This window comes from Macrobrachium rosenbergii, chromosome 31 (assembly GCF_040412425.1).
Source record: "Macrobrachium rosenbergii isolate ZJJX-2024 chromosome 31, ASM4041242v1, whole genome shotgun sequence".
NCBI lineage: Eukaryota > Metazoa > Arthropoda > Malacostraca > Decapoda > Palaemonidae > Macrobrachium > Macrobrachium rosenbergii.
In genome coordinates, this window is record NC_089771.1 from 29,425,629 (window position 1) to 29,440,253 (window position 14,625).

The 14,625-nt window shown below is 40.3% G+C and overlaps 1 protein-coding gene across 1 annotated transcript in view; it reads right to left on the reverse strand.

The window, feature by feature from the left end:
* Window positions 1-13,456, reverse strand: part of LOC136855494 (protein IWS1 homolog) — a 44,254-nt gene extending 30,798 nt beyond the window's left edge. The window contains exon 1 of the mRNA XM_067132578.1: window positions 12,427-13,456. Within this exon, the coding sequence (XP_066988679.1) occupies window positions 12,427-13,258 (832 nt within the window). The 5' untranslated portion in view covers window positions 13,259-13,456. The remainder of the gene's footprint in view (window positions 1-12,426) is intronic.
* Between the last annotated feature and the right edge of the window lie 1,169 nt (window positions 13,457-14,625).

Here is a 14,625-nt window from a genome sequence, read left to right on the forward strand (position 1 = left end):
CTCCCGTCCACGTCTGTCCTGACACAGCTGTGTCGTCACTTTTGCATTCAGATTGCCAGCACGGTCATCCTAACTCAAACAGGCACTGATTCACTCTCAGCGAAATGATTCTCTTTCACTCCCATTCTTTTCCATCCCTGGACCCTACGTAGTGATAAAACTTATTTTAGTTTTCTGTAAAAGAAAGCTATTGTGTCGGCTTTGTCTGTCCGTCCGCACTTTATTCTGTCGGCACTTTTTTCTGTCCGCGCGCAGATCTTAAAAACTACTGAGGCTAGAGGGCTGCAAATTGGTACGTTGATCATCCACCCTCCAATCATCAAACATACCAAATTGCAGCCCTCTGGCCTCAGTAGTTCTTATTTTATTTAAGGTTAAAGTTAGCCATAATCGTGCTTTGGCAACGATATACGATAAGCCACCACCGGGCAGTATTAAAGTTTCAAGGGCCTTGATTATACGCTGTACAGAAAACTCGATTGCGCTGAAGAAACTTCGGCGCACTTTTTGCTTGTTTACTTCTACAATTAATCTTTCCTATTCTCAAATTAACACATCAGTATCTTTTCATCATCATTCAGAGGCTCCCAGCCACTGCAATTTCTACGCCTTCAGCACCGCCCCCCCCCACACAATTAAAAATGAGTAAGCAATCCTTTGCGTATTTTCTCTTTCCCTCGTATACAATAATCGTATCAGACCTTGAGGCCTGATAAATACATTCCTTCAAAACAGACAACGGGTTCCATTATGTTTATATCTGTTATTAGCAAGAGGACAATTCTCTTCAAATTATTCCATAATCCCTCGCAGGCGCCACTCAATACCAGTAACAGTAATAATAATCACAAAATAATATCCATCCTTCCTCTCCAGACTGCAGCAGCCTGCTCGGAACATCACCTTTAATTATCCCCACTCGCAACCTCTAAGTAATTAAATAAAACGCGAAAGCATTCGATGCAATAATCACAGGGCAAAGGGAGATATATGTATCAATCAGTAACGGTCGGAAATGGACGGAACGGAGTGAACATTTCCGGAAAGAGAAAATTGCCTCCGTCGTTTTCATTTCCCGCCCGCAATGTTTCGCTCGCTTCCCGATGGCTTTCGATCGGGTAGTTCAAAGCACGGGCTTGGGGGAAAAAAAAAGTAAAAAAAAAAAAAATCTTATTTCCACTGTCAGCAGTGCAAATTATTTAGACAGAAATTTTTATTTAAATAAAATAAGTAGAGAAAAAATTCTTGTTTTCGTATATCAGTTCCATCCCACTCGATATTTTTTTAATATTTTTTTTTAATGAGATGAATCTAATCGCTAATTTATTTCTATATGAGGATGATGCTTCGTGATTACGAATTCATTTCAGAAATGGCACGAATTACGTGGAAGGTTTCAATTTGTAATAAAACCCGTTAATGCTTATCCGAATGTTGGTGTGGGTGTGTGTGTGTGTGTGTGTGTGTGTGTGGTGCTTTGGCTCGGCCTGGGAGGGAGTTGTTGGGTCACGAGAGAGAGAGAGAGAGAGAGAGAGAGAGAGAGAGAGAGAGAGAGAGAGAGAGAGAGAAGCTTTTGGATAAAGATTGACAGACAAAAGGTAAGAATACACAACTGGTTTTCAGAGAGAGAGAGAGAGAGAGAGAGAGAGAGAGAGAGAGAGAGAGAGAGAGAGAGAGAGAGAGAGAGAAGCTTTTTCATAAGGATGACGGACAGAAAGTAAGAATACAACTGATGTTCAGTGAGAGAGAGAGAGAGAGAGAGAGAGAGAGAGAGAGAGAGAGAGAGAGAGAGAGAGAGAGAGAGGCCTTATGTATATGGATGACTGACAGAAAGTAAGAATACAACTGATTTTCAGAGAGAGAGAGAGAGAGAAGTTTTTGAATAAAGAATGACAGAGAAAATGTAAGAATACACAACTGATTTTCAGTGAGAGAGAGAGAGAGAGAGAGAGAGAGAGAGAGAGAGAGAGAGAGAGAGAGAGTCTGCTGAGTGAGCTAATCTCTTGTTTTTCAGATAATAGGACGAGGAAACAAAACACGCTGGTAACTAATTCAATACATATTTTCGTAGCTGTTATTGCCGAACTTTTAATATCACATTTGCTGTAGGCTGCATCAACTCCATAATTAAAACCCATTGGGAAAATACTCAAAAGGAAGCATTATTCCAGCCCTTTGAAAAAGTGAAGGTTATATCAGAAGGTTATTCGTAGTTAAAGATATGAGTCAATCAGTTACCTCCTTACAAGTGTTACCCTACCCCCCCCCCTTAGGAATATTTCACAAAAACATTCTAATAGAAATATTTAAAATCATGGTACCAATCCTTAATTAGTAATATAAGGTCTGTTTCGTTGACAAGGAATGTGTAACAGAAGGATATGTTTAATGTCAAGCTGTCCTTCTGTTATTATTATTATTATTATTATTATTATTATTATTATATATTTTTTAATTTTTAATTTTTACCTCGAGTTTTTTTTAATATACAATCAGTACCCGTCGCACGACGTTGCACCCCACCACAAAATCAGCACCTTGCAGCATCATGCAATAAACAAAGAAAACTTCATTAAACATAAAGAAATCAACTTGAAATTTTTTATGGGTGCTCACCAATAACTAAATGTTTTGTTACTCCTCCCTCCTTCTTCACCGTCTGCAGCCGCCCTACGATGGAATCAGCAAGTCTCTTGCATAAGTCTGGGCTGATTGAATCCCAAGCAGAACGCACGGCAGCCTCGAGCTTCGGAATTGTCGATGTATCAACACCTTGTAGCCTCTGTTTGATGATCCCCCAAATGTTTTCTATAGGGGACATGTCGGGGCTGTTTCCTGGCCAGTCTTCTATGAAGTTTATCCCACAATCTTTTAGCCAGGTTGTGATTTTCTTTGCCTTATGACACGGTGCGCCATCCTGCTGCAAAATGCTCGTGCCAGACTTATCAAAACTGGACTCAAGCCAGTCATTCAGAATGGTATAGTAAGCATTAGCATTCACAGTCTCATTCCGAGGCAATACCACTAAATCCCCCAACCCCCCATACCCAAAAGACCCCCACACCATAATGTAGGCAGGGTACTTCACCATAGGAGCAATCACCTTTGAGTCAAAAGGATCTGACCCTCGCCTCCTCCACACTTTGTTCGGATTGCTGTCCGTGACTTTAAATGTTGCCTCATCGGTCCACAACACTTTTCTCCACTTTTCTTGATCCCAGTCACTATATTTGTGCACAAACCTAAGCCTGTTCTTCTTTTGTCGGTCGGTAATAATCGGCTTCTTTCTTGCAGCCACTTTCCGGTAGCCAAGGTCTTCATGAAGACGTCTCTGCACCGTCCGAACAGAAGCCTCCCCCAGCAGCGTAGGATTTTCTTCCTTTAGTTGTCTAGCACTAAGGGTTGGATTCACCTCTATATGCCTTTTTAGCACTGAAAGGGTGCGAGGAGAGACCTTGGAGGCTGGCCCACCGCCATGTCCATGCGTGGGAATTTCCTGGCTACTGGACTCGCGATATTTCCGTACCAGGTTCTGCACTGTTCGGCGCTTCACACCAGTATGTCGCACAATTTCATGGGTTTTTAAGCCTATACGATGGCACTCGATAACCCTAACGATGTCATCATGCTTTGTATACTTCTTTTCCATGTTTGGATGGTCCACAACAGGCACTGCACGAAAAAAATGTGATCGCAAACGGGCAGAAACGCGTGACAAGAGCGACCACACCTCCCTTTGAAGAACCACGTGTATGACTAATTGATATTAGCCTTGCGTGGGTGGTAGAGGAAGGAAGGGGGTAAATTGCCATGTAGTCATTTTGTCCCAGGGAATTTTCTAACCCATAGATCTGCCTAGTGCATCCTTTTACGCCCAATGATGTTGCACCCCCAAAGGTGTGCAACGTTGTGTGATGGGTATAATTTGTAAAAGAAACTCGGTCAAAATTAAAAAAATAAATAAATAATAATAATAGAAGGACAGCTTGACATCAAAGATATCCTCCTGTTAAACATTCCTTGTCAACGAAACAGACCTTATATTACTAATTAAGGATTGGTGCCATGATTTTAAATATTTATATTATCATGAGAGGGTGATGTTAACCCCATACCACCATCTATGCCACTGTAGTGTATCTATCCCAAACCCCATCTCCCATAAGAGCAGTAACACAGAAAATAAATACACTTCATTCATGAATGAAAAATTGCTTCCGGAGTTTTAAATACACCCCGAGTTCCGTTCACGTGACCTGTGTTAGAGGAGATTTAATTTTCATCCGTTCATAATCATCATCATTATTAACAACAGTTTAATGAGGGAGGGTTAAAAGAATAATTACGCCAACTGTGAGGCTTTCCCCTACAGAATATACGTATAAACATGTGAGGGAGGAGTTATGAGAAATGTTTCCATATTTCCCATGTTTTCTTTACTCATTAGCTTCTCATATTGTGCTCATATTCCCATGGAAATTTTATATAAATAAATATCAAATAGTGGGCTGGAAACTGTTGTGTAGTAATTTCAGACTGTCACGTTTGCAATCATCGACGTTCATAACACCACTAAAGAAACTGTGCGATTTGAAATAACCAGGCTAACAAATTCGATGGAATAAGGCCCACGTTTTTAAGGCCTTGCAAAAATTTAGTTGCGAGCAATCTCCTGCTCTTATCCAATCTTAGCCTCAAGGGGAAGGAAAAAGCCGTGACAACTTCCTACGGCGCTACAAAGAAGAATTATAGATCTTTGATTTCAATCCTTCCCCTAATTTCTCCCTAAAAAAGTCAAATAAGTGATGCTTCCAAATCTTTGGTATTGGTTCTCGAACGTTAGTAAACAGAACGCCTTGGCAGTGGGCAGACGAGCGCCATCGTACCGAATTGTGCACACTAGCCTATTCAGAAATTCCAATTTCACAGCAAAACTTGCTTCCCAAGCAAGCCACAGTTACGTTGTCAGGTCAGTTGCTCTCTCTCTCTCTCTCTCTCTCTCTCTCTCTCTCTCTCTCTCTCTCTCTCTCTCTATTGAAACGAGTTTGGTAAACAATTCTGGGCTCATTTGCAAACCACTGGACACTGATTGCCGATAACATCCTTTCATGTGGCAAGTTTGCGTTCTTCGCTTTTCTGTCCCTTCAATATCCTTTCTCTTCCTTCTCTAAATGGAGGTTTATTGTCTTGCCTTATTCCACCGTGCTATTGTTTCTGTTCTATCCCGTCATACCTCAAGCTAAAGACTACTGAACAGACAGAACAGCTTCTCTGATCAAGAAAGAGATACGGATCAAGAAGATCAGAGCAGACCCACTTGCCATTTCAAAAGCCCCCAAAAGACCTTTTTCTGGGTATGACCAGGTCACAGGTCACGATGCAGCTTCATTGGTCACACTGACTCATTACTGAATCGGGTATGTAAAACGGGGGGTTGGGGGGGGGACAGTTTTGCAGGCAAAAACCCAGCTTAGTTCCACCTCCACTGGGTTAGAACACTAGTATAGAATTATGTTGGTTTTAGGTTGCAGAAGAAATGCTTGGAAATTGGTGTTCTGAAGTGCGACAGAGAATATACGAATGGACCTTTTTGCATGATTTGCAGGAGGCAAATGCATACTTAGCAAACACACACACACACACACACACACACACACATATATATATATATATATATATATATATATATATATATATATATATATATATATATATATATATATATATATATATATATATATATATATATATATACATATATATATATTAAACTTTATCACATACACACCAGGTTCTGTGCATTAGTAGAATTACTAAAACCTGACCTCATTCAGACTGGATGGTATCTAATGGAGTTTTTTGATTCAAAAGTTATTTTTTTTTTTTAGCTTTCTTGGACAAACAGTCCACATTATCAAGTATCCGTACAATGAGCAGACGCGTAGTCCGGCTGTATTTATATCTGTCTGCTTTGGTCACTTTTATTAATCCTCCATAATCGCCTGCTCTTCCTGTAAAGACCTCCACCCCCTCTTGACCTTGGTCTTTCTCTGATCCTTCCTCCTAATTGACCGTTTTCCGTGCTTTCTCTAAACACACAGTATTCATTTCCTAAAGCTACTGTGGAGTAAACACGATTTTCTAGATATGCTGTCTTCAAGTGCCAAACGACGTTTGCTGGTGTTCCCTGCCATCGTGTTGTTGGCGCAAGTTATGAAGGCGTTCTCTCCCGACAACCAGTCTAGATGTTTTGTTGGGGATGTTCCTGTCAGAAAACTATTCTGTGATCATTTTCCCAACAGTGTTTGGTCTGCCGACGTCTGCTTATAATGCCTTATGTTCTGCCTATGTTGTTTGACTTCGCTCCTTTACATGATTTGCCAGTTTCCCATAGTACCCGGCTTCACAGTCTAGACACGCTGCCATATAAACCCCTTCTAATCTCTTCCCCCTCTACCGACTTTTTGTTTCTAACTATTTTATTCCTAATGGTGTTTTTGTAGCTGCCTATCAATTTGAAATTATTTAGCTTCCTGTTGATGGGTGCAATAGAGTTGTTGTCCTCTGGGACTGTAATTATTTTCTTTCCTACCAAGTGTTCCTTTTCTATCCTTTCCCCTCCCAAAATAGTTTTTCCTTGCTTTGATATGTTTCCACTCCCACTGGGACTTAGGCGTAGCCTAATCGCCTAAAACTCTCCCCTCAGGTAATCCAACTCTTCGTCTAAAAATTCGGGACTGCAAATCCTATAAGCCCTGATGGCCAACCCTGTCATTAGGTTCTCCAGTCATAGGAAAGAAATAAAAATAGGATTAATGAGAGAGAGAGAGAGAGAGAGAGAGAGAGAGAGAGAGAGAGAGAGAGAGAGAGAGAGAGCACAACAACGCTTATGGGATGTCGGGGAAAACACAAACACGTGTGATCACGTGGGCACTGAAACGTTCCCAGACCCCGGAAAGATCTCACAAAAACAACACAAAATCGAAGCTGTCCACTACGTTACTAAAGGTAGTACGGCCTGGGATGGGATCACCCTTAAAAAAAAGAAACAACACTTGACCTGTGCACTATTCTCTTCGCTCCGAGAGAGGAAGACGCACGTGGGGTAATTCTCGGTCTGTCAAAATTTGTCCTGCACCGGCAAAAAACCAATGCACAACGATATTAACCACAGACTTCAAATGCAACACTAGATGCGGCAGATAGGGTCAGGTAATCGCTATAGGCACGGGGAGTACGTACTCCCAATCACAAGGAACAGAGGAACACCAGGAACGTAAAAGAGACGCGACTCCGAACCGTGCGAACTCAAGCACGGTCTAGGTAGAACAGGTTAGCCAGACGGAGTGCCAAATTAAGCCTCTTCTGCGCATGACGTCACGGGTTCCCGTGGTTTCCCTTAGCCGTGGTCCAATAAGGGCTGTGTCTATTCAACCGTGGTCCTATGAGGGGGCTCTCTCTCTCTCTCTCTCTCTCTCTCTCTCTCTCTCTCTCTCTCTCTCTCTCAGCTAATTAATATGATTTCTATCGTCACTTATACTAGAATATTTCAGATACTGTGAAACTCCATATTTTTAACAAAACAGTATTGCCTTTTGGAACTTATTTTATTAAGTTGTATAAGTTTGATCAATTTTCTAGCCGCTTCCTTACGCGTTTGACCATGCCGTTTGATATCCCTAATCAAATTAAGGTATTTCAAGAGAAAATATAGGGATATCTTGACAAAAAAAAAAAAAAAAACTCATCACATCATCCGGAACATTAACACCAGAGCGTTTTATTTCAGAAAAGTGTCCTTAAACCGTGTTTAGAATCAGTCAGCTTTTTCCCATGCACAGCATTAAAAATTCCCCTCATCACAACTAATTAAGAAAAAAATTGGTTAGAGAGTCTGTACAATTCTCCCCTACTAACACTTTCTAAATATATATCCATGAATCAGCCCGAGGTTCCATTTCATTATTTTCCTTTCCCAAATCAGGATATTTCATTGAAAATTTTTTTGACAATATACCCAACAATGTACCTCCTAAGAGCCTCGTCTTCAATCACGTCCTCAGCATTTTCTTTCATCTCCGTATTAGTAATGAAGAGCTCTTCATCCTCATCCGAAGTGTCTCTGTCAAATCTGAATCAAAGTTCCTAAATATTAGGGTGGTCAAACATACGAGTATTTCCAGTGCCAACTCCCTTCCATACATTTGACTCACTTCGCAAGTTTTGCATGACTCGTGACATTACTGTCTTCACTTAAAACGTTTATTTCATTTCCTAACAACAGCCTTTTTAGTCCAAATTTGAAATTGACTGCATTTGGGATGGTCATGAGGGCCATTCATTTGCCTAATACATCAGAAGAAATGCTGCAGACAATCTTGATTTAATCTGTGTGGCATTATATAATTAAGATTGTGTGATGCTTTTAGCATATTATACAAACCATTATTGACTTGCATGTTAAAATTATGGTATCCATAACCTCGATTACCTTCTTTAATGTGCTTGTTTGTTTGTTTGTCCAGGTCAATGCCAAACGCATTAATCGTTAAACTCTCCGTACATTTTCGACGAATTCATAATATCAAACCAATCGTTCGACAAAAGAATAAAATCATATATTTGTTTCCAGTTTTGACATTTTATGGTAGGAGAGATGAACGAATGGCACTGAAGATATGGAATGACAGGACTTAAATATCTAACAATTGCACGTTGCAGTTGAGCAAGCAATCACTTAGTGTTTTATTTAATAATGCATAATTAATTTCCAACAAATATCGCTTGTAATCACGTTTTGGATCCCTGCCGTAATGAATGAATTCCTCGTCCCACGTTGAAAAGAAAGCGAGGTCACGAGCAATAACAAGTAACAGAACAATGAAGAATGACGACTCCGGGTATGAAAGGGGAGAGAGAGAGAGAGAGAGAGAGAGAGAGAGAGAGAGAGAGAGAGAGAGAGAGAAGCTTTTGAATAGAGGATGACGGACAGAAAGTCAGAATACAACTGATGTTCAGTGCATGAAATGAGAGAGAGAGAGAGAGAGAGAACTCAGTCAGGAGGGTTGCCATGGCAACACCAGAAGAAGCGACAGCTGCTGTTGTTGGTGTGTAATTGTTGCAGGTCGAGCCACAACAGGAGATTGCTTGATTGATTGATTGCAATTGAACGGGGACCCCCAAAACAATGCCACTTCCATTGAAAGCGAAAGCTCTGCTCACCTCCTCCTCCTCCTCCTCCTCCTCCTTCCCAAAAGCACAATAGAATTATCGACCCCTTCTTAACACTGATTTTTCATTTGCCTTTTATTGGAGGCCGACGGAATGGACTACTGACTGGCCCTATTGAATCCTGGGAGAAATCCTTGTCTTGGGCCTCTATCTCAGTTAGGATCCACGTTGTCACTCGTGGTGCCAGTGACCTTAGTCTTTGTGACGCCAGAAAAGCTCCAATAATTAATTAACGTTGTCACATTTATTTCGATATATAACCCTATATATATATATATATATATATATATATATATATATATATATATATATATATATATGTATATATATATATATATATATATATATATATATATATATATATATATATAGAGAGAGAGAGAGAGAGAGAGAGAGAGAGAGAGAGAGAGAGAGAGAGAGAGAGATTTGCATTACTTTTTCATGCTAAGGCCGATGGAAGGGGCAATCCAATGCTCTTCTCGGGGAAGAATCGATGCGTCAACACGCATTTTGGGTTACGGAAGATGACCATGAAAGGGCAACAGTCGGTTGAATTCTGAAAAAACCTAAAATAACTAAAAGTAATAATAAATAATTTTATTTTCTCACCAATGACAAAAGACAAACCCACTGGGAATGACTTTCATCAATCAAACAGCAAAAATGATTAATCGAATTTTGGGGAATTTGAAGAGACCCCCATTTTTTGGGGGGTGTGTGATGATATACATGCGAGTCATACGCACTTCTATGGCAAAACGCATCTTTCACTCCGTAACCCATTACTTGACATAACGTTATGCCCGATCGATCAGCCAATTCAGTTATATGACATTTCATTTAAATGTGATGAGCTTTTGTCGCTGATGGTGAGATGTGTGTGTGTGTGTGTGTGTTTAGGCGTTCTGAACACTGGGGGCCTTATCCCCCCCCTTACAATCACCCACCTCCGACTCCCCCTCCTGATCACCACAGGCTTCGTTATGCCAATTACCTGTCGGTTGATCACCCTGACACAGATGATTATTACCTGATGATTTCATTTATTACGGGCATATGCTAATTGAATTTTAGGGAGATTTTATCATGGGGGAGTGCTGGATAGCTATGCAGTAAAAAAAAATTTTTTTTTCAGTTATCAGTTTTTACCTTCATGTCATTCTCCGGTTCGGTCGGTGTGTGTGTGTGTGCGTGAAAAGTCATAGTATATTTGAATATACTGTACAGCAGGCATAGGCCAGGTAAGGTCTACTGTATAGTAATTCATACGTATAAAGAAAATAAGGAAAGGGAAAATCAATCAGTCAGCTAGCTTACTCTTATAAGCATATTACTGTCTCAAGTTCTGGAAACTTGGGCCTCAGTATGTGGGTTGATTCCCTTCATGAAGACTACTGTCTCAAAGTTCTGGAAACTTGGGCCTCAGTATGTGGGTTGATTCCCTTCAAGAAGACTACTGTCTCAAAGTTCTGGAAACTTGGGCCTCAGTATGTAGGTTGATCCCCTTCAAGAAGACTACTGTCTCAAAGTTCTGAAAACTTGGGCCTCAGTATGTAGGTTGATCCCCTGCAAGAAGACTACTGTCTCAAAGTTCTGGAAACTTGGGGTTGATCCTCAGAAGACTATGTCTCAAGTTCTGGAGACTTGGGCCTCAGTATGATTCCCTTCAAGAAGACTACTGTCTCAAAGTTCTGGAAACTTGGGCCTCAGTATGTGGGTTGATTCCCTTCAAGAAGACTACTGTCTCAAAGTTCTGGAAACTTGGGCCGCGGTTTGTAGGTTGATCCCTTTCATGAAGACTACTGTCTCAAAGTTCTGGAAACTTGGGCCTCAGTATGTGGGTTGATTCCCTTCAAGAAGACTACTGTCTCAAAGTTCTGGAAACTTGGGCCTCAGTATGTGGGTTGATTCCCTTCAAGAAGACTACTGTCTCAAAGTTCTGGAAACTTGGGCCGCGGTTTGTAGGTTGATCCCTTTCATGAAGACTACTGTCTCAAGTTCTGGAGACTTGGGCCTCAGTATGTAGGTTGATCCCCTTCAATAAGAATACTTTCTCAAGTTCTGAAAACTTGGGCCTCAGTATGTAGGTTGATCCTTTTCAAGAAGACTGTCAGAGAACCCTGTAACCCAGAGAATGGCTGCCATCTCTCACCAGCATTCTTCCCCCTCCTTGGGCTCAGTTATCTCCACCTTTGTTTCTTGCAATTGACAGTCACAGGACCATTTTTGAGCTTCAGCAGAATATAGCCTTGTAAAATATGCTCTGCAAAAATTTGACAGTATTACTACTTTACACTCTTCCTTTCATTTCTTTGCCTGATCTTGTCATGTGGTATCCTAACAAAAGAAGCCATAGAATGCAATACAGGACCCCAAAATGAGGTCTGCCATTCTTGTGGCATAGAATGAAATGCTGACATGTGTCCATAAATGGTACCAAGATTCTACTAATTGATGACTACATATTCTAGAAAAGCATTTTGGGAAAGCCTCATAAACTCTTATAAACAGTGATTGTACATGGATAAACTGCAGCGCACTATTCATGACCGTACAACCACTACAGAATTTGGTTATGATCAAGGATTCTAATGTTTAACTCTCCAAATGTCTATATCAGTTGCATTGCAACCAGAATCTTTCATTGTATGACACTGATGTTTCTTATCTTTCTCTTCATGAACGCATACAAAACAAGAGTGGATATAAAACCTCAAGACCACATTATCACATCATACAGTACCTACTACTACAAGTAAGTTTCATTAACCCCTCCCCTCCTCAACTAATCCCCATAAGCATATTTAGCACCCAGGTGAGGCTCTGGCCTTCGGGAACTATTAGTGAGGTAACACTTACCATCCCTACTGGAACCTCGCTTGACACCTTAATACCCTAGCCCATGTCTTTATCTTTTTACAACCATACCAACTCTCATTACACAATGATTTTTACATATTCTTTTTTTTTCAGGCCAGAGGATGTGAATGTAGGAACATCCTAGTCTTGTCTTGATTTTAAGCAATTAAGAATCATCAAAAGGAGTATTTATAATGATCAAACAGCAGATTCAAGACAAAACCTGAAATAGCAACTAAGCATACCAACTGATTCCATTTACAATCAAGTGTTATCACAGCCAAACTGCTGTGTCCTGCCCAAGTATGCCAGCCAAAAGAGTATGGGGACACTAACCTTCACAATGGTGTTGACTTAAAACGTTGTTGACAGTGTTAGTTTCGTCTCCACTCTGACCCTTTTTCAGAAGGTCGTGATAAACTTCACGGTAGTATGTGTAGCTCACATGGTATTTTGCAGATAATCCATCTACTGACTGTAAATATGAATTGTAAATAGTTTTAATGGAGAATCTGGACGAACCGGCTTTACTGATGGCAGGCAGTACTCCATTAGTAGCTTTCAAGATGTGCTGCACAATACGTTGGCGTATTCTTACAAAGGCTTGATTGAGCTTGTTCGGTTGTTTGTGTTGGTCACCTTCTACACCTGTCGTCCTTAATTTGTTTATAACGGTTCTCACTCTTTTCTCACCTATACTGTGAATGCTGTGAAAGGCCTGTCTGCATACTTTGTACACTATGTTGTTGTAAAACACTGTGTATATTACTGTCCTGCTTAGAGGTGTTGCAGCAGGCTGATTTGTCCCTTGTTGACTGTCCGGCGAGGAGTCGTCCACAAGAATCAGTCGCGTACCGAGATGGGCATTCTGTTTAGTATAATCCCCTATTGCCCAGAATTCTTCAAAGATCTTTTTCACAGTTTCTTCACCTATTCCTTTCAAGCAACCACACTTACATGGTGGGCCTATTGTTTTCTCCAAACGCTTGCCATTATTTGCATGTAAGTGATCTTTGCCACTGTTTCCAACTTTCTTAGCAGTGCCTTTCTTCTTCCTACTAGAATTTCTAGTGGATTTCTTCAGTGACGTGCTGTCTTCCTCCTCACTGTCACTGCTTGCACTGTCCCCTAAGGGGCTGTGAACTCCACTGGCATCCAAAGGGTCCATTGTAGTGATCTGATGAAAACACACACAAACAGATAACCACGATATCACAATGATTGCTCAAGAGCAACAGGCAAAACTTATATAACGCTTTGTTATTATAATATCGGAGCACACAACGCCAGTTTCCAAGGGCGAATTTAACAACCAATAACACCGAGGCTGTAACACGCCGCCTCGCTATGGATTCTCCTGACTGGCGGGCTAGCGGGGGAGAGAGACGGGACGGAAGAACAGCGGCTGGCCGACGCTGATTGGCCGGATTCCCGCGCTCCCTGACGTCACCAGCACACGGCGCTCCGATTGGTCGGCGCGGAGGCGGCCGCCCTCTCTTACGGTAAAGACGACGTGTGCAGTGGGTGGGAGACGTGCATTCTTTCTATTCGACATTAAATTTAGTTAAACTGTCAGGGAATTGGTTTTTAGCAGCGAGATGTTAATAATCGAATAGGATATGACGAAAGCACAGTTGTACCAATGCCAGGTGTCAACTGAATGTTGTGGGGAGAGAGAGAGAGAGAGAGAGAGAGAAGAGAAGATTTAAGAGAGACAGAGAGAGAGAAAGAGAATGATTTAACTATTTTTATATATACATCTATATAAATATTAATATATATATATATATATATATATATATATATATATATATATATATGTATATATATAGATATATAATACATACATACATACATGTTGTTACATACATACATACATACATACACACACACACACGATTATAATTCGTGTTCTTTCGTTATCGGCAGGAAATTATAATCACATTCATTAGTGGATTATTTCCTTAGCACTTGTCTTGCGGGAAGGAAGTCTGATAATTTAATCACTGCTTATTATATTCGAAAGCTACAAGAGTGTTTATGAACACATATATTACATAGGTATGTATATGCGCATATTTGTGACTAGTGTGAATAAATGTGTGTATGCATTTATGCATGAACAGAAGTATTTGCGTTTGTGTGTGTGTGTGTGTATAAAGGAAAATCAATGTGCACCGGATACTAATACAAACATTACTTATATTCATATATATATATATTTATACATATATATAATAATATGCCACGGTAGTATATGTTGGATTTTTGTGGAAAATAAATGGGTTTTGCGAACGAATTATTAACTTTCGTTTTTTGTTTGAATTCAGTATTATCATTGCTGGACACAAATGTGGTATTAAAGTCCTGTGAATAATGTTATTATGTAATTGTTGCATAATTATTATATTATTATTGCATCGCTTGGCATAAATTCTTCCTTTAAATGTTACATCATCAGTTTTTCCTTTGACATTTAATTAAGAAATATTTCTGTGCAATTTGAGTATGTATTGTTGACTAATACACACTACT